At 50.8% G+C, this 27,850-nt stretch overlaps 1 protein-coding gene across 2 annotated transcripts; it reads right to left on the bottom strand.

The window, feature by feature from the left end:
• Window positions 1–794: 794 nt before the first annotated feature.
• On the bottom strand, window positions 795–26,190 carry Il22ra1 (interleukin 22 receptor subunit alpha 1). Of its 2 annotated transcripts, XM_028875249.2 has the most exons (7): window positions 26,054–26,190; window positions 22,336–22,456; window positions 21,361–21,539; window positions 18,329–18,504; window positions 11,426–11,564; window positions 8,515–8,636; window positions 795–4,064 (listed from the first exon to the last, which is right to left on the bottom strand). In XM_028875249.2, exons 1-7 carry the CDS (start codon window positions 26,094–26,096, stop codon window positions 3,111–3,113), a joined length of 1,734 nt encoding a protein of 577 aa, XP_028731082.1. In that variant the 5' UTR covers window positions 26,097–26,190; the 3' UTR covers window positions 795–3,110. The 2 variants fall into 2 exon arrangements, with proteins under 2 accessions (XP_028731082.1, XP_037058965.1); XM_037203070.1 differs by lacking the exon at window positions 26,054–26,190 and having other exon boundaries at window positions 22,332–22,414.
• Between the last annotated feature and the right edge of the window lie 1,660 nt (window positions 26,191–27,850).

The raw sequence follows: 27,850 nt of genomic DNA, 5'->3' as shown, positions 1-27,850 counted from the left end.
GGAGGATAGACGATGACGGAAATCCACTAAGTGACAGGTCGAGGCCCTTTCTCTTCCTCACCGAAGCTGCTACAGTGAGTTCTCCTCATCCATGGTTTTGCTTTTCCTGGTTTCAACAATATTACATGGAAATTTCCGGAAATAATTCATAAGTTTAAAACATCTCCCCCTCTTTCGTTTTTATTTTATGTGTATGGATGTTTTGCCTACATGCATGTCTGTGCTCCACATGCACGCAGTGTCCAGAGGTCAGGGGAGGGGGCTAGATCCCCTGGGACAGGAGTTAGAGACAGTTGTGAGCCACCTTGTGGGTGCTGGGAATCAGGCCTGGGTCCTCTGAAAGAGCAGCCAGTGCTCTTAGCCACTGAGCTCCATAATCTATAAGTTTTATGTGGCCTCTTATTCCAATTGACATGATAAGATGTCATGCCATCCTCTTCCATCTGGCCATAGACGGGCATCATCCCGTGATCCGGTGTATCCACTCTCCATGTGCTACACACCCATCACTCAGTCAGACTGGTTACTGGTAACTAAGTATTGTGTTCAAGTAACTTTTATCCTGCTTCCTACAGCTGCCACTCTGTCCTGTGGTTTGTTGTCTCTTCAGGTGCCCAGTTTACAAATTAAGATTTATCACAGGCATGTAACACACCAGAGCATCTGCAGGATTTGGAAGCTCCTGCGTTTTCAAGCATCCTCTGGATATGACACTGTTATCTTCATACTTGCAAAACCAGGCAACTACATTCCAAAAAAAAAAAAAAAAAAAAAAAAAAGACAGAAACATGTCGTGATGTTTTAAGTAAGTTTACCATTTCGTGTTGGGATGCAGTCACGTCTTTCCTTGGCTGCACGAAGCTTGTGGGTTCCAGCTGGACAGGGGTCTGGGGTCTTGACTTGTCCCCGGAGGATAAGGTTGGGGGAATGCCGTGATCACTAGTCTCGTACTCCTGGTTCTGCCATTCCTTGTGAGGCAGGCGACTCGGAGACTCACCTTTCTCTGGGTGGGACAGGGCACCACAGGCAGAGCTGGAGACTTTCCAGGTTATGGGGTAGGGTAGGGCTCTCAGGAAAGCCAAGCTCACCTGAGACACTGTGGAACTTCGACAGCCTGCCTTCTAGCAGGATCCAGCCCAGCTTTAGACCTGGGATGCCAGGGGAGCAGCGTCTGTGTCGTGATCCCTCAGGGGGGCCCTCTGAGGGGGGCCATGGGCTCCTCCTTAGACACTCCTGTTTCTCCCTCATTCCTGTTATGGTTGCTACACACATAGTTCTGGGAGCTGGCAGCCAGTTTATGGCCTTCCATAAAAGCGTCTCTGCACCTCTGGTTGCACTGACCGAGTAAGAACAGACCTACCTGGTTTTTTTTTTTTTTTTTTCAGTGACTTTTTACTCTTAAACAAAGTGAAGGCAGTTAACCTTTGGCCGGAGATACTGGGTCAATGACCTTAGAGGGAGGTTAAATATTAATGATATATAGATAAGTGCCCCACCTGTCACTATGTGTCATTAAGGGGGTGTAGTGGGGAAAAAGGGGGGAAACACAGGTGAGCACAGCGGAAGGGCACGGTGTACTTCTGGAGGGCCACGATGACGCAGATGGAGTGTGGTGCTGTGTCTCAGAAATTTGGGGCAAGAAGGTGATGGGGAGGGCGCTTATCTCTCAGGAGCCCTTTAGGGGCCCTTCCTTTTCTGTGTTCGGCCAGACTTAGCCCCCCAGAATTTCAACAGGGCAGAGAGCATCCACTCTTGACACAAAAGACCCTGCATTTGAGGGTGGGCTCCACGGCAGGCCTTTGGCTGGGCCCAGGCCTCAGCTTCCTCCTGTAAGGCCCATCTGAGAACGGAGTGGTATAAAGGGCACAGCTTCCTGACAGCAGAGAGTAAAGGATGCTTCCTCTTCCTGGGTACAGGTACGGGGTCAGGGGCCAGGGTGGTACGGTACTGCCACTGTGTCATGAGATGGGGCAGACAGAGGCCTGGGGCTTCCTCCTCGCCGAGAAGGCCCTGTGAGATGGCCTCTGTCCAAACAGCTTCCCCCCACAGTCTCAAAGAGAAGGCTCCCTGCCATGTGTTGCCTCTGGGCCTGTTTCCAGAAAACCCTGTAGAGACTCCTCCTGTCTGCTCTAGATAGCTAAGTCCTTGCCAGCGACAGTCTCCATCCCAGGAGAAAACGCCCATGAGCCAACACGAATGGGAGGAGCCCCCCCTTGTGTTCCCAGACTTAAAAACAAACAAAACAAAAAATCCTCCCAGCGGAAGACGGTGGCCGGGCATTGGACCCTGCCACAAAGCACCTCCTAGACATTGATGCCATCCTTGGCACCGCCTCATAAGACAAGTGTGATGATCCCGGTTTCTTTGATGAGGGAGCTGAGGTCTGAGCTAGCTAATTCACTTGCTTGATGTCATACAGATGATAGACATGTGGAGAGGCCGGAACGTGAGCCCGGACATGCTGAGGCTCCATGCCCCGTTGAAATGCTTTTCTCTGGACCCCTGCCTGCAGAGAAGTTCTGTGCAGCACACCCCTCACCTTATGATGGACTAACAGGCCATTCCGGGGTGAAGCCCCCCACAGAGGAGCAAAGAAGGGCCTTCCGGCAGGGAGTGAGCCCCGAGCCACACTGTGCCCTGAAGTTTTGTCACGGTGCTGTCTCTGGCCTTGGCAGAAGTGCCTGTTGGGCTGGGTCTCCCAGCTTCCAATCCAAGCTCCTTCAGAGAGGGTGGGTGCCTCACTTTTAGTTAAACTACATTAGGGAGCTGGCCAGGAAGCAAGGGAAGATAGGCAGCCTCCAGCCCCATGTCCTAGGAGCTGAGGGGTGATGTGGGGTGGGTCTCCAGGAGGTTTCCCTGCATGACCTCACTCTGTCCTACCTGCCTGGCTCTGTGGCACAGGCCATTTGCGCATGCCACCTGCTTGTGGTTTCTCCGCTTGAGCCCTCACCATACGCTTGTATCCCCACTTGGGCCCCAAATCTTCCTTTTGCTGGTTCTCGCCAGGGCACGCACCTGGAGCTGGCCTTGGAGTGTGTGGCCTAGTGGGTGTGGGGTTGTCAGCCGGGTCGGGCAGGAGGAAGCCCTGGCCTGCTTGCTCTGATCTCCCTTCAGGATTCCCATTGCACAGTCAGGGCCAAGCCTTTGAAAAGAGAGTCCAGTTCTGTGGACTGTTCCAGCTCAGAGGCTTCAGCACGGTGGCTCACGGCCTCAGCCTCAGTCCCTGGACCCTCGTCCTTGGGACACACGAGGGAGTCCAGCAGGCCCCAGGGACTTGGTTCCTGGCTGGAGGGGGAATGTGAGAGGGAGTAGGTGTGCAAAGGGAGGGAGACAGGGTGGCCCTCGATCTGGACAGAGGACAGGAGGGATAGCGCCCCCTTCAGGTACCGTGGTGTGTCTGGTGCACTGCTGTGCAGTGTGTGAAGGTCAGGCCCTCTGTCTGTGCAAAATTCCAGAGGTAGGGGGAGTGACTTTGGTCTCTGTATCTCCTCCTGAGCCAAGGAGGTGACTCCTTGCAGAGAAAGGTCCTCTGGGAGACAGCTTCCAGCAAGAGTGTCTTCCTGAAGCTGACCCTTTGGCATGGGGTGTTTGGGATGGGAGAGGAGCTCAGGAGCGGAGTCTTTGCCAGTGTCTTCCCCACACACAGCGTAGGAAGCAGGCCAGCTGTCCAGAATGCCTTGCGTGTTGTGGGTGGAAGGATGGGTCTTCATCACCTGCTGTGGCGAGTAGACTAGAGTTTTGGCATCAGAGGCTACCTGAGGCGCATAGGAAGGGGGCTGGACCTCAGGGACAGCTTTTGGGGCATAGGATGGTGGGGACAATGTCTGCTGAGGTGGCGCTCTGGTGGGCCGGAGGATGGAGACATCTGACTGCCCTATGTAGGTGACCTCAGGCAGGCTGTGCCGCTGTGCAGCTCCAGGTGGCTCCCTGGGCCCAGAGACCACCACCTGGGAGTACTGGATGGGCTGAGTCAGACTGCTGGGGCCACTGAGGTCCAAGACAGGGATCAGAACATGCTCCTGGATGAAGCGTAGCGGCTGGAAGGACAGGACACGCTGGACATTCTGTGGGAAGACAAGAATCCACCCTTTAGGGCATGCTTGCTCTTTCCTTCCTTCTTTCTTTCTTTCTTTCTTTCTTTCTTTCTTTCTTTCTTTCTTTCTTTCTTTCTTTCTTTCTTTCTCTTTCTCTCTCTCTCTCTCTCTCTCTCTCTCTCTCTCTCTCTCTCTCTCTCTCTCTGCTGTGGGACGGTCTGTATGTCAAATTGCTCTGTTTGGTCAATAAATAAAACACTGATGGCCAGTGACCAGGCAGGAAGTAGGTGGGACAAGGAGAGAGGAGAATTCTGGGAAGCGGAAGGCTGAGGAGAGAGACACTGCAGCCACCGCGGGGAGAAGAGCATGTAAAGACGCCGGTAAGCCACCAGCCACGTGGCAAGGTATAGATTTATAAAAATGGGTTAATTTAAGATAAAAGAACAGTTAACAAGAAGCCTGCCACGGCCATACAGTTTGTAAGCAATATAAGTCTCTGTGTTTACTTGGTTGGGTCTGAGCAGCTGTGGGACTGGCGGGTGACAAAGATTTGTCCTGACTGTGGGCAAGGCAGGAAAACTCTAGCTACAAATGGCGCCCAACGTGGGGCGCCAGATATTGATGTATCCAACCGTCTTATTAAATAAGAAACACAGAAACAATGTAAAAGAGAAAGCCGAGAGGTCAGAGCTCAGAGCTAAAATCTCACCCTTCCTCCTGCTGTCCCAGCTTCGCGAAAAGAGGCCTACTTCCTGTCGGTTCGTTTTTTTATAGTATGTTGTTCTGCCTTCTCATTGGTTGTAAACCCAAACACATGACTGCCTCGTCACTGTCTGAATGTACAGCCCCCTAGGTCTTAAAGGCATATGTCTCCAATGCTGACTGTATCCCTGAACACACAGAGATCTTATGGGATTAAAGGCGTGTGCCACCACCGCCACACTCTTGCTATGGCTCTAATAGCTCTGACCCCCAGACAACTTTATTTATTAACATACAATCAAAATAATATTTCAGTACAATTAGATTACCACCACATCTCCACATCTCTCCCTCCCTCTCCCTCCATCCCTTCCTCTCTCTCTCTCTCTCTCTCTCTCTCTCTCTCTCTCTCTCCCTCTCTCTCCCTCTCTCTCCCTCTCTCTCTGATGATCTTGTACATGATGTGTGTGCTCATGGGTGCTTGAGTGTGTATGCATGCATATGTGTGTGGAAGCCAGAGACTGACACCCAGTATCTTTGGCCATTCTTCATCTTCTATATCAAGGCAGGTCTTGTATAATATTAGAGGGACCAGCCTTAATACCACAATCCCAGGGACTCAGGAGAGAAACTACAAACAGCGAGGACTATCTTTGGGAAAATAGAATCTCAGCACACCGAGCTCTTTAGTCTATTCACTTTAATTCCTCTGGAATAGCATCCTATTTACACAGCTTCAGTTCTGTTCTCGTGTCTAGCTCCTTTCTTGCCTGATTTCTCTCTATATTTATCTACTGCTCCCTCTAAGTTCTATCTTAATTATCTTGGCCTCATCTAGGACCTTTTCACCTCATTCTTACCCAGCTAGTACTTCCCCATCTGATTCTTCCTCATCTTCCATCTTGTCCACACAATCTCTCTGGTCAAAATCCTCCTTGTTCCTCTCCGTTCTCAGTCTCTCTGTTCTCTCAGTTCTCTACATACCTCCTCAGAACCCCCAAGTCTTACAGGAGTCCAGTTATAAACCCAAGCAATAGCAGACCCCTGGTCGAGCAAGGTCACCAGGCTTGAATTCTACAGGATCATAAAGGTAGGTAAGAGTTTCCTCAGGCAGTGACCACCAGGCTTCCAGGGTCAAATGGAGGGTGATAAGAATCACATAGAGGGGCAGTAACTATTAATTATCATTTGCAACCCAAAAGGGAAGTGACTAATGAATTAACTAAAGACTAAATTCAGGTAATACCTAAGAATAGGGATCTTATGTGCTCAACTATAACCTTAAACGTTATTGGTAGAAAATTGTTAAGAATCTATAAGTTGCTAGGTCAATGGGAGAAAATAAAACTGTCTTCTTTTTTCCTGTGGCTCCTATCTGTCCAAGCTATCTGCCATTTTTCTGCAGAGTGGGGGAGAGTGTGCTCGGTCGCTAGGCAACCTGTACAGCTAGATGCCTCTGGTGATAGTTAGAGGGAGATCTGGGACTAGAGGTAAGGTTTGGGAAAGGAGGAAGTTAGACTTAATTGGCACATCTGCCAGGCCTTCTCAAACAGGTAGTCTGGACACTTAAGTCTGTTCTTAGTACAGAGGTATCTCTGATAAGGTGCTTTGCTCCGTCTGGGGATGGACCTGGCTGGATGCTGCCAATGATGATAATTACAGGGAGGCTTGAACTAGGGTTCAGGCTGTACATAGTTGTCAGCACAGATTATCTAAATATTCCTTTAGTAGAGGGGAATGGTGCCCAATAAATGATGGAAAACCTGCAATAGCACACAAGAAACTCATAGTAGGAAACGGCTGATAATCAAAAGCCAAATATCACCAAGGCTCCTTGAGCCTCAGCCTGACTTCTGGAAGGCCCTTGGCTTCTTCCAGGTATTAGCTTTGTCGTAATCAGTTGAAATCCTACTTCATATATTTTTGCGGCTTGTAGCAGGCAGGGTATTGATAATGAGCCCAGAGCTCACCAATTTGGTTGGTCTAACTAGCCACCTTGATTTGAGAATCGTGTGTGTCTGCCTCTAGGGCACTGGGTTTAAGGGTGGGCTGCCACACCCTCCCAGCATTTATGTGAGCACAGGGGTCCTAATAGGTCCTCATGTTTGCATGGCAAGTGGTTACCCACTAAGCCAGCTTCATGTTCTGTTTTGGGATATAGATAGGCAAGGCCCTCTATGTAGGTTGTGAAGCCACCGAGGTCCATTCAAGATGTACACAATCCATTCCTGCCCACAGAGGCAGCTCATGCTAGAGAGGCTGATACAGAACGATCTTGAGTTTGAGGTCAGCCTGGGCTACATCGTGAGACCGTGTTTTGAAAAACCAAACCAAACAAGTAAATGGATGTTGTGGCATCTAAGGTCCGGGTTACATCTCTGGTAGAGTAACTTAGGTGACTGACAGCCCAGGAAGTAGATGACCCCAGATTTTGGTCTTCCTCAAGGTTGTGGCTTGCATGGCTATGAGGGACTGAGGTGGAAACGGATGTGGATGTGGGGAGGGCCAGAAGAGGTTGAGAGACACTGGGCAGCCAGGACTGTGACACTATGTGAAATGCCCTCTGAGCCCTGCAGATGGAGAGTTGGCTCCAGAGCCACACTGCTCAGCCTGAGGCTCTGATGGTGACCTTGCTGCTGGAGCCGAGGCCAGGCCCATAGCCAGGTGGGGCCGCTGATGAGATGTGTTGACTCCCTAGGGACTTGGTGCTAAAACTAGATGTCAGTATTTGAAATTAGAGATTTCATGTTACAATCTGAAGCCTGGATTCTCATGGGGGAAAAAAAAGTGGCAGAGGGTGGCCTTGCAGGGCAGACCTGGGCTGGCCATTTAGGGGCTTTTTGTTTAGTTTTGTTGTTGTTGTTTTGAGACAGGGTCTCTCCATGCAGCCTGGCTGTTCTGGAACTTGCTATGTAGACAAGGCTGTCTGTAAACTCACAGAGATCCTCTTGCCTCTGTCTCTTGAGTGCTGGGGTTAAGGATGTGGGCCATCGTGACTGGCTGGTTTTGTTTCTTTGAGGCGGGGTTTTATGTACCCTAGGCTAGTTTTGAACTTGATATGTAGCCAAGGATGACCTCGAGTCCCTCCTGGCGTCCCCTTCCGTGGGTGCTAGGATGACAGTGCTGGGAGTCAAACCCAGGCTCTTGTGCATGCTGGGGAAACCCTCCGCCAACTGAGCTGCGTCCCCAGCCCTTGTTACACTTGGTGACAGGCGCTTACGCACTCTGTAGCTAAGGATGAGCTTGAAACCCCGATCCTCCTGCCTCCACCTTCTGAGTGCTGGGACAGCTACCACTCTGCCTGGGTTTTTGATTCATTTCTTCGTTGTTGTTTTTTAATTTTTTTCTTTGTTGGTGGTCGGGGTGGGTTTGTAAGATAAAGTCTCACTGTGCATCTCAGGCTGGCCGGGACCTTGAGATTTTTCTGTATCAGGGCCCCTTGTCCTGGGATTACCCGACTGTACCCATACACTGAGCGTTGACTTTCTAGTCAAATAGTGAGGTGTTCTGCAGCCCCATAGAGCCCCACTGCTCAGCCCTTGGTGTTCCCCAGGACCTGTGTTCCCACTTGGCCCCGATGCTTTCAAGGGCACCCCCGTTCAATTCCACTGCCCTGATCATACGCCTTCTTCACACCCTGGAACCTGCCAGACCATCTTTATAAACCCAATCTGCTTTGTGGCAGAACTTTCCGCACTGTTCAGGGGCTTCCCCTCTCCTCTGGGACTTGGAGGATCTTCCCAAGATACCCACCTCTAGTCCCAGGTGGGTGACTCACCAGAGAGTTAGGAGGTACAGGTGGCTTGGTGATGTATTTGTAGCCTAGATAGCAGAGCAAGCCGACGAAGAAACCCATGGCGAATAGCACAGCACCTGAGAAGGAGTAGGTCCACGTCCGGTCTGCAGAAGAGGACAAGAGAAGGCTGTGTTAGGCTTGGAGGCCTCTGGCCCCCCGTCCTTAGCATTCACAAAGCCCTGGACTCAATAAAGCACCATGTAAGCAGGGTGCAGGCCTGAAATCTCAGCATCTGGGAGGCAGAGACTGCATCAGATGCTCAAGGCAATCCTTAGGTACAAGGTGAGTGAAGGCTATTCTGGGCTACACGAGACCCTGCCTTAAAAACAAAAGTCGGACCTAAGGAAGGCCTCTTTTCAGGTCTCTTTCCTCAGTGTGGCTCTAACTCACATAACCAGGGGTCCCAGATGGCCACCGATGTCCCAGCCCACGCAGTCAGTTCATTCAGGCCCCACATCTAGACATTTTCTAGTCACTCTCTGGGCCAAGCATCTGTATACTAGCCAATATCTTCCTTCAGCAGGAGGTGAGCCTGGTCAGGATGCAAGCTCTGTCATAGGCATGGGGACTTCCAAGTGTCTGCCATTCAGAGTTTGGTCTGGAAGGTTCTAGAACAGTGGTTCTCAACCTGGGGCGTGGGGTGGGCCACAAACAGGGGTCGCCTAAGACTTCAGAAAAGACCAATATTTACATTATGATTCATAACAGCAGCAAAATTATAGTTATGAAGTAGCAACGGAACTAATCTTATGGTTGGGGGTCACCACGACACGAGGAACTATAATTAAGTGTTGCAGCATTAGGAAGGTTGAGAACCACTGATGTAGAGGGTCCCAGACAATGTACAATTATGCCTCGGTTTCCTCATTTGTGAAATATATGAGGTGAGACAACTTTGACGCCCCTTTCCCCTACCAAGATGCTGGGATGCTATTCTGTAACTCCCAGGCATCCTGAGGAAATAAAGAGGGGATTCTGGGATCTGGGGAGAGGGCAAACCTAGACTAAGGTCAAGGGCAGGTGGTTCACTCTGGAATGGAAGTAAGCCTGAGGCAGAAGAGACTAGCTGTACACTAGATTGTGAGGAGGAGATGGTTAGAGTCAGGCAAAGCTAACTGGGTTCACTGACCAGCTGTGTAGCCTTGGGCAAGTTACTTAACCTCTCTGAGCCAGAGTTCCTCCTGTGTAAAATGAGGATTATGCTACCAACATTTGGGAGTTAGTGTTTTAAAAATTAAGAAATAGATGCAATCATAAAGATGAAAGAAGAATGTATAAAGAGAGCATCTGGCATGTTGGCCACGGAGTCGTTCATAACAGCAGGAAGTTTGTAACATACTTTGTTCTTTAAGGAGAAAGCATCTTAGGTCCACGGGCAAGAAACACCCAAGAAAAGCAAGCTTCAGCTGAAAGCAGCGATGGTCTCAGGTGAAAGTATGCCTGTCATCTCAGGAGGCTAGAGGCTAGCCTGGGCTACAGAGGGAGACCCTGTTTTAAAACATAACAAAAAAGCCAAACCCAAACAAAACCTAGTGTGGTATTGCAAGCCAGCTCACATGGGATCAAGCCCCCAGGAGGGTGGATGAGGAGTGGCCCGTCTGCTGTCCAGAGCAGGGTGGGGTGGGGTGCCTGAGGACAGGTGACACTTATTCCATGAGGTTGGGGTGAAGGTCAAAGATCACATTATACACGCCCCAGCTTGGCACCCGCAAAGTGGTTTCTGTTCCGAGCCTCCTGCTTGCCAGGTTCTATTCTGGTGCCCGGGTCCCTCACGAAGGAAGGGCATGCCCCGTCATGTTGGCCAGGGCTGGCTGCCCTCCAGCTGCGTCTCCTGCCGGATAATGCTCTGGGATTCAGGCAGAGAAGCTAGTCTCTTGCAGGTTCTGATGGGCTGAGTTTCCAGACAAAGCGGAGGACAGGGGCCATTTTTCAGGCAGTGCCATGCACTGCTGTCCAGTTCTCAAACTGAGTTCTGAGGGAGACGACACTTGGCAGAAGTCACCTGAACACGATCGTTCGGATGGACCCCCACCCTCACAGACATCCTCACTGACTGACGTCACTGTCCTGCTCTAGCTGGAAGCTTGAAGCATCACGACTCTTCTGACTTGCTTGGGAACATGAGCCTAACCAAAGAGCAGATGCTCCATGTCTTTTCATAGTTTTACTTCCCATAGTTGGGGATGGAACCCCAAACCTTGCCTGCGCTCTGCTACTGAGCCATAGCCCAAGTTCCCAAAGTGTGCTAGAGGAAGGGGCCATGCCACTATCTCCCCAAGTAGATGACTCAAAACTATCTGTACAGTAACAGTGCTTAGAACAGAGTCACTGGAATTGGGCCTCATTCCATCATTCTTGTGTGACCTTGGGTAAATTATGTAACCACTCTGAACCTGAGTTTCCTCTTCTGTAGAATGAAGGAGATTGAAGTACCCAACCCCCGCCCCCCAAGACTGTGGGGGAGTCATGGTTCATAGTGACTAGTCCCTGGTCCGCTTAGCGGAAATTCGAGCTACCATTATCACCTTTGTGGTTCTTTGGCTTTGAAGGTATGGAGGATCATTTTATCCTCTCTGTCCCACCCCAGCACACCTCCTCCCCTAGTATATGCTCCTTGAGTTGATAATGCACATGTTTGCTTTGCCAGAGTTTACACAAAGCCGGCCAGAGGCAAGAAATTCGGGCGTTGGCTGAGGGCGGTGATTAAACATTCACTAAGTGAACCCTCTAGACAACTCAGCTATGGATAAACAAAGATCAATCTTAATACGACACCACCAGTCTCCAAGGGTTCTCAGAGGCCTGCCGAGCATCCCCTTGGTTACAGGGAGGAAGGAATGATGTTAAGTTGGGCGCTCAGGAATCCTCCCCCCAGGACCTCAGTTGAACTCACCAGGCAGCGTCTTCACTTGGCACACATAGGGGGCGCTCTCCTTGGACCACATTGGAGCCAAAATTGTGATGTACCCGAGGAACTGTGTGTCGGGAGTCAGACCCAGGAACTCATATTCTCTCTGTTTGCCTTCAAGGTGCTGAAATGGACAGAGGACCCAGCGTGACTGCGCACACACACACACACACACACACACACACACACACACACACACACACCATACACATGTACAAAACACCCCTCTTCATTCCTCAGCCGGCCTGACCGGGCTGCTCAGCTGATGGCCTTTCTTTCATTCTGCTCCATCTTCTTTTATCGTTTCTCAGAGAACCTGGTCTGTCACATTGCGGCGCCTACAGATACCAGCTGCTGTGGTGACAGCATGATTGCCACGGCCATCCCTGCCTCGCCCCTGCCCCCTCCATCACCAACCCCGCCCCCACTCTCTGTTCCTCCCCCTCCTGCCCTGCTCTCCCCAGCCTGGGCTCCTCCGTGGCCCCTGGCTGGTCACTCACCTCTGGCATGGCCCCTGTTCACTGGCACGATTCATCTTGGTACCACCGTGATCTTTCTAAAAGCTGCTCCAGAGCCTCAGCTGCTCGGCCCGTATGCATAAGGCAACAACATCCTAGTCAAACCCCATCTACAGCCCCCGGCTCAAAGCTCTGGGCATGCAGGGCCCCCCTGGGCCTCTGGTGAACCCCTGACTTGACTAAGCTGGGGTTCGTTTCCGTCTGCTGTCCCACTGCGGTAACCGCTTGTGGTTCTCGCCCCAGGTTTCTCTAGCTCCCCTACCTTGGATTCCCCCAGCTTGCCTGCCTGGTGCCTCCCTTGCGGGGGCTCCTGTCACTCTGCGCCTAGGTCACCTGTGCCTGCCCCTCTGTGCCATGCAGGATGAACTCTTCACCATCTTTATCTCTGTCGGTCACTTAATGATCCTGTCGGGACCTGTGGCCTCTACGGTCACTGATGAAGACTCTGATGGACAAAACGAACCCCTTCTGGGTGGCACCAGGCAGGCACCTCCACCCTGATGTTCCCAGTCCCCACCCTTAACACTGCTTCCTGTTCTCAAATTCTCTTTATAACTTCTAACTTCCCTCATCTTGGAGACCCGAACTTAACTCGTCCTCTGTGGCTAACAGCTTCCCTTAAAGGAGCAGGACTCCTTCTTTTTTTAACTCTTTCAGCCATGCTTTCTCTTTCCTGGACACATGAACCAAGGTTTAAGGTCCTGTGCTGGTTGATGGGGGAGGGGCCTGGGCTGGTGGGGACGGGGATGTCTGCATGAAGTGGGTGGACTATGTGGCTTTATTTTATAAATTACTTTTTTGTGGAGCTCATACAGCAAATATCCTGTGGTACAAGTCCGGGGCCGTCATCACGGCACCGCAAGCCCTTCCCAAGCTTTCCCTGCCTCTGTCTTGGCTTAGCATGTCACCCTCTGGCTCTCCACCTTGCGCTCTTCTGTTCATATATCTGATCCCTTTTCACTCTGATTCCAGGGATTTAACAACTATTATTAACATGTCTATGACACTCTGACAGCTTGCCATGAGCTGTCCCACACGGACTCATGTTTTGACTGCTTGGTTCCCAGATGGGTGCAATATTTTGAGAGGTTCTGGAAACTTCAGGAGGCAGGACCTGGCTGGAGGAAGTAGGTCAAGGGTCAAGGGGTGGGTCCTTGGAGATATTATGTCCCTGACCCTGCGTTCATAGTTATTTACTTATTTATTTGTCTGTTTATTCATTCATTCATTCATTCATTCATTCATTCATTTATTTAAAATTAGAGGTGTGTGTGTGTGTGTGCGCGCGCCTAAATGCAGCGCCTTTGGAAGCCAGGATCCCTTGGAGCTGGAGTTTCTAGCAGTTGTGAGCCACCTAACTGGGAATTGAACTTGGGACCTCTGCAAGAGCAGGCCACACTCTTAACCATGAGCCATCTCTCCAGCCCTCCTCCCCTCCCCTCCCCTCCTGTTCCTTCTTCTCCCTCTATTTTCTGTGTATGAAAAGCCTTCTCTGCCATATATTCCTCCACCATGAATTCTGCCCAAGTGCACGGTACCAGCAACCTCAGACTGAGTGCTCTGGAACCGTGAGCCCAAGAGCCAATTCTTCCCTTTAAGTTGTCCTGCTGGGTACTTTGGTCATGGTGATGAAAGTAATTAATAAAATGACCAAAATGGGAAAAAAAAAAAAAAAAAAGAACTGTCTGAAGGTGCTGGGGAGAAGCCACAGAGGGCATGAGGGAGGATTAACAGCAGCCGAACTTTTAATGCCTTTTATCCTGAAGGCAGATTCCAACCTGCACTCTGTGGGGTGGCCGAAGCCTAGAGGCCGTGCCATTTTGTCAGGATAACCAGAGGACAGTCTGGGGTGATCCCAGTGACTGGAAAGTGGGGGCAAACCGGAGACGGGAACACTCTGTGGCGGAGGCCCAGGCTCTCTGTGTGAACTCAGCCCTACCCCTGGATGCCTTCACATACACATTGCATGCGTGAGGCAGCCTCCAGGCCTAAATAAAATAAAGACTGAGTGGAGACATCAGAGAGTGAAGTTTAGCTGAGTTAATGCAAAAACACCCCAGGAAGCCGAGCACGGTGGCAGTCAGGAGGCAGAAACAGGGTAGCTGCCAGTTCGAGGCCAACCTTAGCTACACGTTAAGTTCCAGGCTAGCCTGGGCTACAGTGGGAGACTTTGTTACAAACAAACAAACAAAAAAACAAACAAACAACAAAATCCCCCCTTCAAAGAAAAAAGCTAATCTACACCCTTTGGAGGTGTTAACACAATCCAGAGTCACTTCAATGTGGCATTCATAATATTCAGGATACATTACACAACACACAAGGAGAGCAAAAACTGTGACCCCAACATGGCCAGAATGTTGGGCTTAACACACAACACTTTTGAATTAGCTGTCAAATTGTGTTCAAGGGAGTAAAAGAAAATATGTTCATAATGCATAAATGAGGGTTGGTGAGATGGCTCAGCAGATAAAGGTGCTTGCTGCTAAGCTTGGGGATCTGAGTTCAATGCCCGGGACCCCCATGGAGGAAGGCGAGCACCGACTCCCGCATGTCCTCTGATCTGCATACTTGTGCCTGTGCCCCTTTACACACGCACAAAATGCAGCGAGTAAAGAAATCTCAGCAGTGTCTGGTAAATAGAAATATTGGAAACCGGAACTGAACAATATCTTATTTTAAAAAAGTGCAGAGTGGCCTTCACAACGGTTTGGGAAGGAGAGAAGACAGAAGCCTGAAGACAAATGGACAGGATGAACCGCAGTAAGTAGGAGGGACAGTGGTGCCCCTCTGTGGCGTGCTGAAAACCCCGGGACTCTACCTTAAAAAGGTGACATTAGGTCTGGGCATGTGGCTAGGTACTCACCTAGTACCTGCAAGGCTCTGAGTTCTAGTCCACACGCTACAAAAATAGCGAGAAAAGAATATGTTTTTATGGCACGTGAGTCACCTATCAGTGAAACAGGCCTGCGGGGTGGCTCAGTGGGTAAAGACGCTTGCCGCCAGCGCTGACGGCCTGAGTTCAAACCTGAGTGGTGGAAGGAGAGAATCAGCTCCTGCAAGATGTCCTCTGACCTCCACACATGCGCCGTGACACATGCATGCCCCTACACGAGCACACATGCACAAAATAAACCTCGAAAGGGAAGCTGTCAGGATATTGTCTGCAAAGATGTATTTTAAACATAAAGACACAGGCTAAAGATAAATGGTTATAGAAAGGCACCAGAGCTGGATAGATAGCTCAGACATAAAGGCTACAGTTTACAACCAAAACTCCAAGAGTTAGGTTCCTGAGACCCACGTCAGAGCGCATCTCTCCAGCTTCTCTTTGGGGGCCTGAAGAGATGGCTCAGTGGTTAAGAGCACCCACTAATTTTGCAGGATCCAGGTTCAGTTCTCAACACCTATATAATTGCTTACAACCATCCATAACTCCAGTTCCAGGGGATCTGATGCCTTCTTCTGAGCTCTAGGGGCACCAAGCATGCATGTGATACACAGACATATGTGCAGTCAGAATACTCGTACACATTAAATAAATCTTTAAATATATATGTATGTATATACCATACACACTATAAGGAGACCGGAGTGGCGATATCCATGTCAGATAAAGCGGACTTCAGCAGGAGACAAAAAGAGGGTGTCATCGTGATCAGTGACCAACTTATCAGGGAGATGTGAGAATCATGCATGCGTATATTTAATAAGAGTTTCAAAATGCATGACAGAAAAATGCACAGAACTAAGGGGAGATAAGTAAGCTCATATGCCTACCTGAAGAGTTCAGTACTCTTATTAGCTAAAAGAACAATACAGGCGCTCCACCCCACCCCCGTCAGAAAAGATACAGATGGGAAAGCTCCATTGGGCTCCACTATCTAGTCGTGTGTGCAGAGCATACTGCCCTACACCTCCAAACACACTCACTCTCTTCAGAAGCCAAGCAGATGGCAGGCCATAAAACAAACCTTCATGAGCTTAAAAAAAAGACTAATTCAGATAGAGCAGGCTCATGGGCCACAGGCCAAATTAAATTAGAAATCAGGAATCATAAAATCTTTAGTCCAACCCAAATATTTATCAGAAGGAGCTGCTTTGATGACGGGCTAATCTCTAGCTGTTTCCATGACGACTGCAGGAATCCTCCACCACCTGCACCCCTGGCCCCCACAGCACAGTCCCAACAGGCTCCTCAGGCTTCTCTCCCACAGTCCTTCCATACCCGAGGTTCTCCCGCTTCAAGGCGAGGGAGGAGTGCCCTATGAGATGCTCACTACAATCCGGGTCTCAGACAGGCTGCTGAAACATCCGAGCAGACTGGGAGGGACCCCGATGGTCTGTCTCATCAGCTTGATTGAATTAAGAGCCACTTAGGGGACAGAGAGGCGGTCCCTGGCTGTGTCTGTGAGAGTGTGTTCAGGATGGAATTGCTGGGGTTCTGACCTGATGGATGGATCAATCCCTTAATGGGTTTGTAATCTGATGGCTTCGCTAGGAAGCAGTGAGAGGTGGGAAGTGGTCTTCTGGGGAAGGAGGCCACGGGATGTGTGTCCTTGAAGCCCGCCTGAGTCATGCCCTGGCCTCTTCCTGTGTCCTCTCTCTGTGTTTCCTGCTTCTGTGACCTGCAGCACTCAGCTCTGCCACACCCCTCCTGACACCTCTGAGACTCCTATTGTCCCTTTAGTTACTTCTGACTGGGCCCACAGGAGCTGGCTTTGACCAAGCTCCCTGGGAGGTTCTGACGCCACTGGTCCAAGGCATGTGCCGGAAGTCGGCCTCCTGTGGCTTCATGCTCCAGCCAGAACAGCCAGCTTTGGGCTTTCCAAAAACGTTGTGCATGGTCCTGCTTCTCTTTCTGATCATGGTGCCGCCACAGATGGAGGCCCTCCAGGGTAACTGCAGGCTTTGCTCGCATCTGTGACCCTGTCCAGTGAGTGTCTTGACCTCTCTGAGTGTGTGTCTTCTCATCTCAAAGATGGGGATGCTAGCTCCCATTCACGGAGCTGTGGTGAAGATAAGCGACATGCTTGCCTGCCTCAGAAAGTGGCATGGACACCCCATAGTTTTCCGCAGTCTCTTAGGTCCTGCCGAGCTGACATGCCTCGTTGCCTGTTCCAATTCTTGTTTTAACCCCTCCCCCACCCACTAGGTCATTCACTCTTTGAGGGATTTTTTTTTTTTTCCAGAACTGCAGAGAAGGAAATGAAGGTTCACCCAACTGAGTCATGGATTAATGGTACACAGGGGAGTGTATACAGTCGGATCATTTGCATACTGTCTGCCACTGTGGCCTTTTGACCTCTTGTTAGGACCCATCTTAAGTCACTCCCCGACACACAGCTTCCCCAAACACTTCCGGGCTCACTCCAGGATTTTAATTTCCTTTCTCTCTCTTTTTTAGACACAGACTCACACAGGTCAAACCTGCTGCCTGAGAATGGTCCCGAACTCCTGATTCTCCTGCCTCCACCTCTGAGCTGTGGTTATAAGTATACACCAGCACACTTTGTTTCTGTGGTTTGGGGAACCAAATCCAGAGCTTTGCACATGCGAGGCAAGGACTTTACTAACAAAGGTATGGCTGCTGCCCCATGGCTCCAACATTTTCTAAAGAGACTGACTGGGAGGTGGTGGCCCACACCTTTAATCCCAGCACTTGGGAGGCAGAGGCAGGTGGATCTCTGTGAGTTTGAGGCCAGCCTGGACTATGTAGTGAGTTCCAGGACAGCCAGGGCAACACAGAGAAACCCTATCTTGAAAAATAAATAAAATAAATTTTAAAAAAAGAGAGAGAAAGAGAAGGACTGGAGATATTAATAGAACGATATTGTTCTCTGGGATATTGGAGGATATTAGGCAAAAAACAATAATAATAATAATAATAATAATAATAATAATAATAATAATAATAAAGCTTTCTGAACGAGGCCCAGTGACACAAGCCTGTAACACTAGCGCTGATGCAGAAGGATTGCTATGAGTTTGTAGTGAGTTCAAGACGATCTTGGCTTACAGAGTGATACTCTGCCTCAAACAAACAAACACCAATCAATGTACCAACCAAGCAAAGGAATCTGGTCCAATAGATATGAACAGTTTACACGATACAAAATTGAATATGAAAAGTTTGCACGGTACAAAACCGAAGCCTTGGCTCTGGAGGACCTCCCTTGAGCATGCTACGGAATATGTGAGCCTACAGAGGTCCGTCGTGGCTCATGACCCCACTAGGATTCTAGGAACCCCACAAGGACGTTTTTGGGGAAGTGCTGTTTTATATAATGTGTCACTTTTGCCGAAAGCAGATCTATCTTATTGGGAGGGAAGGGGGTTCAGGAAGGTCTGGGATATGACCTATATTTACCATTAGATAGGTGTGGTTGACGTGGAGTTCTAAGCGGTAGAACAGGTCCTGGAAAATCTCCTCCAGAGTTAGCTGGTGGCCATCTTCCGAGAGGACAGGTGTGAATGTGGGGTGGATTAGCATCTGGATGGACCGCACTTTGGGGATACAGGTCACAGCTGGTGGTTTGATGGTAGCTAGAAAGGGGGAGAGAGAAAAGCTCGGAATGATTTATGGAGCAGCGATGAATTCAACATGTGAAAAGAGGCCTTTGAGTGGCTGTTGGTCAAGAGTGAGGCTGCCTGGGGGTGACAGAGGGTGGATGGGAGGTACCCAGGCAGGAAGGGAACTAGCCCTGATCCTGATGCCTTTAGTTCCGCCTCGATGCATCCTAGCCCTGGCATCCCCAATATGTGCCTGGAACACCCTTCCCCTTAGTCTGCTGCAATGACAATTTTGGGGGTGTCAATTGTGGTTGTATTGTGTTCCCCAAAATATTGTGTACCTTAATAAACTTATCTGGGGTCAGAGAACAGAAAAGCCACTAGTTAGGCAGTGATAGCACACGCCTTTAATCCTAGCATTCCAGAGACAGAAATCCCTCTGGATCTCTGTGAGTTCAAGGCCACATTGGAAATAGCCAAGCATGGTGACACACGCCTTTAATCCCAGAAAGCCAGCCTTTAATCCCAGAGAGTGGTGGTAGAAAGCAGAAAGATATATAAGGTGTGAGGACCAGAAACTAGAAGCATTTGGCTGGTTCAGCATTTGGCTGGTTAAGCATTCAGGCTTTTAAGCAGCAGTTCAGCTGACACCCATTGGGATGAGGACACAGAAGCTTCCAGTCTGAGGAAACAGGACCAGGCTGAGGAATTGGCAAGGTAAGATAGCTGTGGCTTGTTCTGTCTCTCTGATCTACGAGCATTGACCCCAATAACTGGCCTCGGGTTTGATTTTATTAGTAAGAACCTTTAAGATTCATGCTACAATCAATGGCTGTTGAGTCCAGACAGAGTCTAAATAATACCCGGTCCAATGCTATCGCATCTACTCCCAAGACTCTGCTCTCTCAGGATGGAATTTTCCAAATGACTTCTCTGTTTTACAATACCTTTAAAAAAAAAAAAAAAAGTGTGTGTGTGTGTGTACATGTGGAGGGGATATTGGGTTTATTCTATGTGTATGGGTGTTGCACCTATGTGTCTGTCTATGTACTACATGTGTACCTGGTGTCCAAGGAGACTGAGGAGAGTGTCAGATCCCCTGGACTTGAGTTCAGACGGTTGTGAGCCACCATGTGGGTGCTGGGAATTGAACCCGCGTCCTCTGTGAGAGCAGCCAGTGCTCTTGATTGCTGACTAGTTTGTCAGTCAGAGGGTTGGGTGTCTTGTGTTAGGCCTCTCACTGAACTGGAAGTCGTCATTTCAGTCAGGCTGCTTGGCCACTGAGCTCGCAGTGATGGGGTTGCAGGCCGGTACACCTCACCTGTCAGCACCGCAGTGCTGGGGTTGCAGGCTGGTACACCCATGCCTGACAATTTTTATTTTTACTTTTTTTACATGGGTGCTGGGGATTCAAACCAAGTCCTCACAGCTATATATCAAGAGCGGACTGAGCCCAATCAAAAGAGATCAAGCAGGGCACAACATACTCATCACAGGAAAGATCCACCAAGATGAAGTTTCAATTCTGAACATTTATGCCCCAAACACAAGGGCACCCACATATGTAAAAGAAACATTACTAAAGCTTAAACCACATATAAAACCCCACACATTAATAGTGGGAGATCTCAACACCCCACTTTCACCACTGGACAGTTCTCCCAAATCGAAACTTAACAGAGAAATAAAGGACTTAACTGATGTCGTGACCCAAATGGACCTAATAGATATCTACAGAACATTCCATCCTAACAAAAAAGAATATACCTTCTTCTCAGCACCCCATGGAACTTTCTCTAAAATTGACCACATACTTGGCCACAAAGCAAATCTCAACAGATACAAAACAATTGGAATAACCTCCTGTGTTCTATCGGAACCGGATCTTGTCTAAGACTCAGCAGCCAAGGAAGAGCTGGGGGGCTTTACATCCTGAGAGGATGGACAAGGGCTACCAAGAGAGTGGGGAAATGAATTCGGAGCCCCAGCTGTGGTGGTGGGGCCTCCTCTGACCTAAGAAGTTCTGAACAGAGGTAGAGAAAAGGAGCAACCCCCGGGATGTGCCCTGGCCTGGAAATACCTTCTCTGAAAGCCATATCTCTGAGTGCAGAGATCGACTGGGGCCCCATCCACTCCAGGAGGTCTGAGAACTCTCCCTTCGCTACCCTCCCCCCAGATGTGTGGCCAGCCTCTCCCCTCCCCCCAGATGTGTGGCCAGCCTCTCCCCTCCCCCCAGATGTGTGGCCAGCCTCTCCCCTCCCCCCAGATGTGTAGGCCAGCCTCTCCCCTCCCCCCAGATGTGTGGCCAGCCTCTCCCCTCCCCCCAGATGTGTGGCCAGCCTCTCCCCTCCCCCCAGATGTGTAGGCCAGCCTCTCCCCTCCCCCCAGATGTGTGGCCAGCCTCTCCCCTCCCCCCAGATGTGTGGCCAGCCTCTCCCCTCCCCCCAGATGTGTGGCCAGCCTCTCCCCTCCCCCCAGATGTGTAGGCCAGCCTCTCCCCTCCCCCCAGATGTGTGGCCAGCCTCTCCCCTCCCCCTAGATGTGTGGCCAGCCTCTCCCCTCTCCCCAGATGTGTGGCCAGCCTCTCCCCTCCCCCAGATGTGTGGCCAGCTTCTCCCCTCTCCCCAGATGTGTGGCCAGCCTCTCCCCTGCCCCCAGATGTGTAGGCCAGCCTCTTCCCTCCCCCCAGATGTGTGGCTAGCTTCTTCCCTCCCCCCAGATGTGTGGCCAGCCTCTTCCCTCCCCCCAGATGTGTGACCAGCCTCTTCCCTCCCCCCAGATGTGTGGCCAGCCTCTCCCCTCTCCCCAGATGTGTGGCCAGCCTCTCCCCTCCCCCCAGATGTGTGGCCAGCCTCTCCCCTCCCTGAAGTGAGCACCCCCCCCCCTTACTGTGTTGCAGTGAGTTGAAACGTTCACTTCTCTTGGAGGTTATTTGAACTCCTGAGCTGACAACCGTGACATTGGCATAGTAAAATTCGGTGAAGTTGCCTGTCTCCATAGTCAGGTTGCAGGACTTCTGCTTGGTCAGTTGACAGCCTGCCTTGGCCAGCCACTCTGTCTCTCCGTACCTGTGGGTGAAGGCAGGCAGGGAATGAGGAGCCACACTGGGCCTGTGGTTTATTAATGGTGATAAGGACATCTGGTATTTACTCAGCATCAAAGCTGCGCTGTGGTCAGCTCTCACAATGGTCCTTATAGGTGTGTTTGTGTTGTTCTCAAGGGAGGAAGCTGCACTTAGAGGAGAAAGCTGTGACCAAGGGTTTGACGTGGGCATCTGATGACCAGACGGAACCCTGCCAGCTTGAGTTGGTCTGTGCTCCTTATCACCTAGCCTTTCACAAGCCCCCGTGGGCCCTAATTTACAGGCGAGGAGACAGAGACTCAGAGATGGAGAGTGACCTGCCACATGTTGAAGTGGCAGGACCAAGAAGAGACCTAGGCTTTGTGGAGGGGCTGGAGCTGGACGCAGGTAGGAGGCATGGGTGCGGCTTCCGTGGACCCAGACGCGCCCATGACAATCAGTTGTCAGTACTTTATCACACAGAGGGCATGCACTCTAGTGATGCCATCTTACTCCACCTGAGATCTGTGATGAGCACACTGTCATTACCCACCCTTGACAGATGGGGAAACTGAGGCTTCCCTGACTGTCCAAGGCTGCATGGTTGGAGCTGGCTCTCACACTCAGTCCGACTCCACTGCCTGTACTATTAACTCTAGTGTGTCTTCCCTTTGAGAGGGATATCTATATATAAAAAGGAGCAGAGCTTTTTCTGTGTGGGGACATTTGGAGTTGGGGATGGCCTAGAGGTGAGGTACTGCAGAGCAGGGTCAGGAGAGGGCAGAGGAGGATGAGATACCTGCCTCTTATACAGCACGTTGTAGACCATGTCCGGGGTGCTCGCTGCTCCACTGTCCCACATCAAGATGTTTTCAAAGTTGCTGGAGTGGAATTTCACGTATCGAAGGAGACCAAATGCGTCCTCTGCAGTGCAGGAGAAAGCAGGGTGAGCTAGCAGGTTGGCACACTGAGGATCCCCCCCTCAAGGAGAGGGGCACCTCATTCTTCAGCACTGATCCCTGCTCTCACCCTGCTTAGTGAGCCATGGTTTACACCCCAAGACATCACCATTAAAGTGTTCAGGTCAGTGTCTTCTGAGATCATCCTCACACTGTGCAGCTGTCACTACTACCTATTCTAGAACATTTTCTATCATCTATCTATCAATCATCTATCTATCTGTCTATCTATCTATCTATCTATCTATCTATCTATCTATCATCTATCATCTATCTATCTATCTCTCTATCATCTATCTATTTATCTATCTATCTATCAATCATCTATCTATCTATCTATCTATCTATCTATCTATCTATCTACCTACCTACCTATTCATTTATCTTCTGCATTGCTGACAATGGAACCCAGGGTCTGAGATGTTGATAGGTGAGCATTCTGCTGCTGAGCCTTGGCCTTTATTCTTACTTTTTGAGGGAATTACCAAGGGGTTTCCTAAAGCATTAAATTCTACCCCCGCTCCCAGCAGTAATCAAGCTGTCCGACTTCTTTACACCCTGTGAATACTTACTGTCCCATTCACTTTTCAACACTGAGGTTGGCATCTTTAATCTTATTTTAGAGTGCTCCAGGTAAAAGCCCCAAGACAGCACATGTCTGAAGTCAATCCTTTCACACAGTGGTGAAGAAGGTATTGCGAATTCTTCCCATGTCAGTCCCCACCTGCTAGCCATGTTGGGTGGCAAAGGAGCCTTCTACATTGAGACCTTCTAGGACGCAGGATGCTGACGAACGGACAGGGTCACCATGGGGAAACTGTTTAAGCAATTTGATCTCATTTCCTTCAGTTTAGGATGGGGACAATTTGACTTACTTAGCAACAGACAACGATTACAACAGCAGCCGCCGCCACCGCCGCTTGGGAAGGATGTGCCACCGCTAGCCACCGGCCCCAGCCTCTCCACTCACTGAACGCCCACCCTATGAGATGGTGACTACTGCTGTTTCCATTTCATGAATGAGCTAGTCATGAGTGCTATTGACCAGTGTCACAGTTAGCATTTGACAGGGTCCCAGGGCTACACGGACTGCTCAACTGAGCAGTGGAGTGAGGTGGGTGACCAGCTCTCCATAGGACTCTGCCTGTCCCGAGTGTAAGGGAGGGGCTGGAAAGCAGGAGTGTGGGGGGGAAGGAGTGTCCTCCTCCACCTCTGCTAAGTGGGGGCGTTAGTGATCTGAGTCCTGGGGGGGGCACCAGTTCAAGGAAGATGGAAGGAGGGAGAAGGACAGAAGACAGGCTAGGGAATTGGGGGTGTAGCTCGGAGACAGAGCAGGGCTTCAACCCCTAGTCCCCCAAGCCCCAACCCCAGACTAAAACAGAACCTGTCTGCCAGCCATTGTTTCCAGCTCAGGCCTTTTGCTCAGCTTTAGACAAGGAAAGGGCCGGACAGGCCTGGGTCCCAGGGTGACCAGGGAGGGGCTAGCTGCCTCTGAAGCGCCAGACCCCACCTGTGGTGAGGAAGAAGGGGCAGATGATGGCGGCCGAGCTGCTCCAGCTCTGAACATACTAGAACAGCCTGGTTGGCGAGGGTGGGAAAAGGGACAGGTGCAGAGCTTTGAGTGGAGGCCTTGAGTACGTATGTCTTTGATGTGTACGTGCCTGCCTCCCCCACACCTGACTACAGCCACGAGCAGGGGGAGGGCTTGAGGGGAGGGTAGTCCAAGTCTACATGGCTTTCTCAAGAGGGATCTGTGCGCTGCAGGGGTGAGGGTGGGCAGACGATCGGAACAGCCCCTTCCTATTACTGCAGGTCCCCTGCTTACACCTCCCCAAATCTGGGTCAGGCTGGGGCAGCAGCTGTGGCAATCTTTGTTTTCCAGGCTTTCCCAGTGGGACCTTGGGGACAGGGTTCGAGTGTTCCCACTGCCTCTACCCAGTGTGGTGGCTGTGCTGCTGAGCCTGAGATGTGACTATCATTCTGCTCGGATCCTGGGCTGGGCAGATTCGAGGCCAGTTCTAGAGTTCTCTATTGGGGTGGATCGTTGGCTGGGGACAAGAGACCAGCAGAAGTAATAAAGACTTCAGTAGAGGCGTCTGGGTGGACATGAGGGGGTGAGCCCCATGCAGGAGAGAGTAGATTTGAGAGAAGGCTGGGGTCTGTCTGTCCCCTCCAGGTGGCTTAGACTTTGCTGCAGGGCAGGTTGCTACCGGGGACAGTCCCCGGGGAGGATGTCTGGGCCGGGAGAGACTGGGAGCATCCCTGATTGAAGCAGGGTGGGGAGGACCCGAGTGGGCTTTCTGACGTGGGCAGAGCCCCTCCTAACTTAGGGGGTCAATGAGGCTTCTCTCTCTCCTCTTTCCCTCTTGAAATCCATCTGCTCTCCCCTTCCCGCCTGCGTCATCTCTACACTTCCTGGTTGAAAGTCTACATTGTGAAACTGGGGAAAGGAGGAGATGTACGGTGAGGAGTCTGACTGTCCAGCCACTTTATAAAAGACAGGTTTCACATTTGCGTGGAAAAATAATGTATCAGCTGGTGTGGGAGCTAAGGAAAAAAAACAAAAACAAAAACAAACGCATAGCCAACATGCACAGTGACCTGGAGCCAGCCTGAGAGCTGGGTTGGGAGCCTGTGTCTGAGGCTAGTGTTAGACCTGTCACCTCAGGGCTCCTTTCTGGGCCCCCACCCCTCTTAAAGTATCAGGAGAGTCACAGCTCCACACCACAACTAGTGGGACGTCAGAGAACACGCTTTGGGGAATTGCGGAGGTGGTGGATTGCTGCTTCTAATCTCCACAGCCTGTCACAGGCTGGATCGTGAGGAAGTCATGCTGATGCTAAGGGCCCATCTGTACTGTTTGGAGAGAGGAGCCAGAGCAGGTTTGTTTCTTTAGGGACAGAATTCTGCACTAAACAAGGAGGAGGTCCAGGAGACGGCTGGACCACTTCCTTCCATCATGCCTGAGCTCTGACTTCTGAGGATCATTTCAGGAGAACAGACTATGCCCACAGCTCATGTGAAGTTCTCACAGGTATGAACCCCACTTTATTGGACTTCACAGTGGTGGTCTCATTTCTATGGACACCCCGGCATGTTAGTTCAACCCATCTGGCCACTCTTGAAGGAAAGTGCTTTTACTGATCCAGCCAGAGGGGCCCGAGGAGACAAGGGCAGAGGCAATGGATGGCCCAACTCGAGCTTTGTCTAGCCTGTCGGCCTCTCCTCAGTCAGAAGCTGAACGCAAAGTGGGTACCCACCCCCAGGCTAAGACTCTAGCTACTGAAGGGTGGGGACTCAGCACCCCCAGTTCAGACAGCTGGCCAATGCCTGCATACTGGAAGGTCAGTTGAGTCCCTTCAAGAAGCTAGGGTCTAGGGGTACTCCAGCGTCCCCTCCAGCTACCTGGAGTAGGCCATCTCTGTCTCCAGAAAAACACCCGGCACCCAGTCCAGTGCCAGCAAGGAAGAAAACGAAACTGGTTGTTAGGAGCCTCTTGGGGCAAATGTGCTCCTTGGCTGCTGGGGCAGGGGGATTTGAGGACAGGTTAGGAAGCACTCACCGGTTAGGGTTCCCACAGCTAAGATGGTCAGTAGTATCTTCATTGGGTCCCCCCAGGGCCCCTTTGGACCTCGGCTCTGGACCCTGCAAGGAGGCTGGGCTGTGTGTGAAGTCTTGCCGCTTTGGCAGCTGGCTCCGCCTGGCATGGGGCGGGGAAAGGAGACCTGTGGGGGCAGGAGTACAAAGGTACCTAGTCTGGTGCTGAGGAATTCCAGGGCCTGGGTGAGATCCAAGGGAGGTTCCCTTCTTGGGTGCTGATGAGGCTGCAGCAGCAGAAGAGCTTGTTTATCTGGTCCTGGTGACTGATTCATCCCAAGGCCCCCGGTGGTGTATCAGCACACTGAGAGGGAAAGGCAAAGCCCAGATACAGTCCTATCAGACGGCACTCGGCACTTATCAAAGCCTGCCCTAAGAATGTATTACAAGAAGAAAAGAGTGGGGCAAGTGAGGGGCAATCAGAGAGCTCCTTCAGCAATGACTCCTTGGCTTGATTCTGGCTGGAGGAAATGCCAGGGGGCTTAAGGCACCTATCCCGCCCCCCCTAGGCTGAACAGTGCCCTTGGAACAGCCTCCTCCTGGCAAGGCTGCTGAGGTGGGAAGTCCAGGCGATCTTAAACTTGAATCTTGGATGAAGAAGCTATAAAAAGTAGGGGGAAATTGGGGTGGAGAGGACTCTTTCAAGCAAGCATGAAGGCCTGCGTTCAGACCCCCAGAACCTCAGTGAAGCTGGATGGACATGCAGTTCCAGTGTCTGTGATCCCTGAACTCCTGTAGGTGGGTGGGCGAGAGGCGGGAGGATCTGCAGACACTGGTGGTCCAGCTGGCCTGAGGATGCTGCAGCGAGCAACAAGAGATGCTGTCTCACAGAAAGTGGAAGCAGGTGCTGATGCTGAGGCTGTCCTCCAAGCTCCACACATTGTGCCTGCCCCCACTCACACAAACATGCACACACACACGCATGCGCAGAGAAAAAGGTAATAATCACCAAGGGGGTTCTTTCTGCTGCGTTGGAGAAGCCAGAAGCGGCAGTACCATAGGACTTTAGATTGGGCTAGTGAGGATTGAGACTCCTCCCCCAGCTCTTATTCCACCTCAAAGAGCACTCCTGGGCAGCAGTGTCCGTGGAGATGAAGTTGAACTTCATGGGATCGAAGGTGTGAGTGTTCAAGAAATGTTTTTCTCCTTCTTGCTGGGCCCCAGAGATGATGGGAGAAGTCTGTTCGGGCTAGGTATAGGGTGCACACGATAGAGGACCCTGCCCTGTGCACATTTGCCTGGCCCCATTGTCATCTGCAAACCCAGGGGATCAAACCCATCCACCTCACATGAGAACGTAGTAAGTTACATTGAGCTGTGCCCTCAGCCCTGGCATTGGCGTTTTTAGATGGAATGGGCTCCGATGTAAGGGTTTCTCTCTCTCTCTCTCTCTCTCTCTCTCTCTCTCCCTTTCTCCCTTTCTTCCTGCTTTTCCTTTTTTTCCTCCAAGACAGGGTTTTACTCTGTAGCTTTGGAGCCTGTTCTGGAACTTGCTTTGTAGACCAGGCCACCTTTGAACTCATAGAGATCCACTCTGCCTCCTGAGTGCTGGAATTAAAGGCATGAGCCACCATCCCCCCCCCCAGCTAATTTTCTTTTCTGTGTTATGATTTAATCCTGAACCTCTGCTAAAGTTATCTAACCTGAGAACCAGGTATACCCTATGCATAATTTGTAGAAATTACATGCCTCAGATTTGCCAGTGGCCTCCTGACAGGCAGAGCCCATGGGAGGCACTGGGGGCACACTGGAGAAGCCAGGT

The sequence above is a fragment of the Peromyscus leucopus genome, chromosome 2, assembly GCF_004664715.2.
Source record: "Peromyscus leucopus breed LL Stock chromosome 2, UCI_PerLeu_2.1, whole genome shotgun sequence".
Classification (NCBI taxonomy): domain Eukaryota; kingdom Metazoa; phylum Chordata; class Mammalia; order Rodentia; family Cricetidae; genus Peromyscus; species Peromyscus leucopus.
This window is presented reverse-complemented; position numbering and strand designations above follow the sequence as displayed.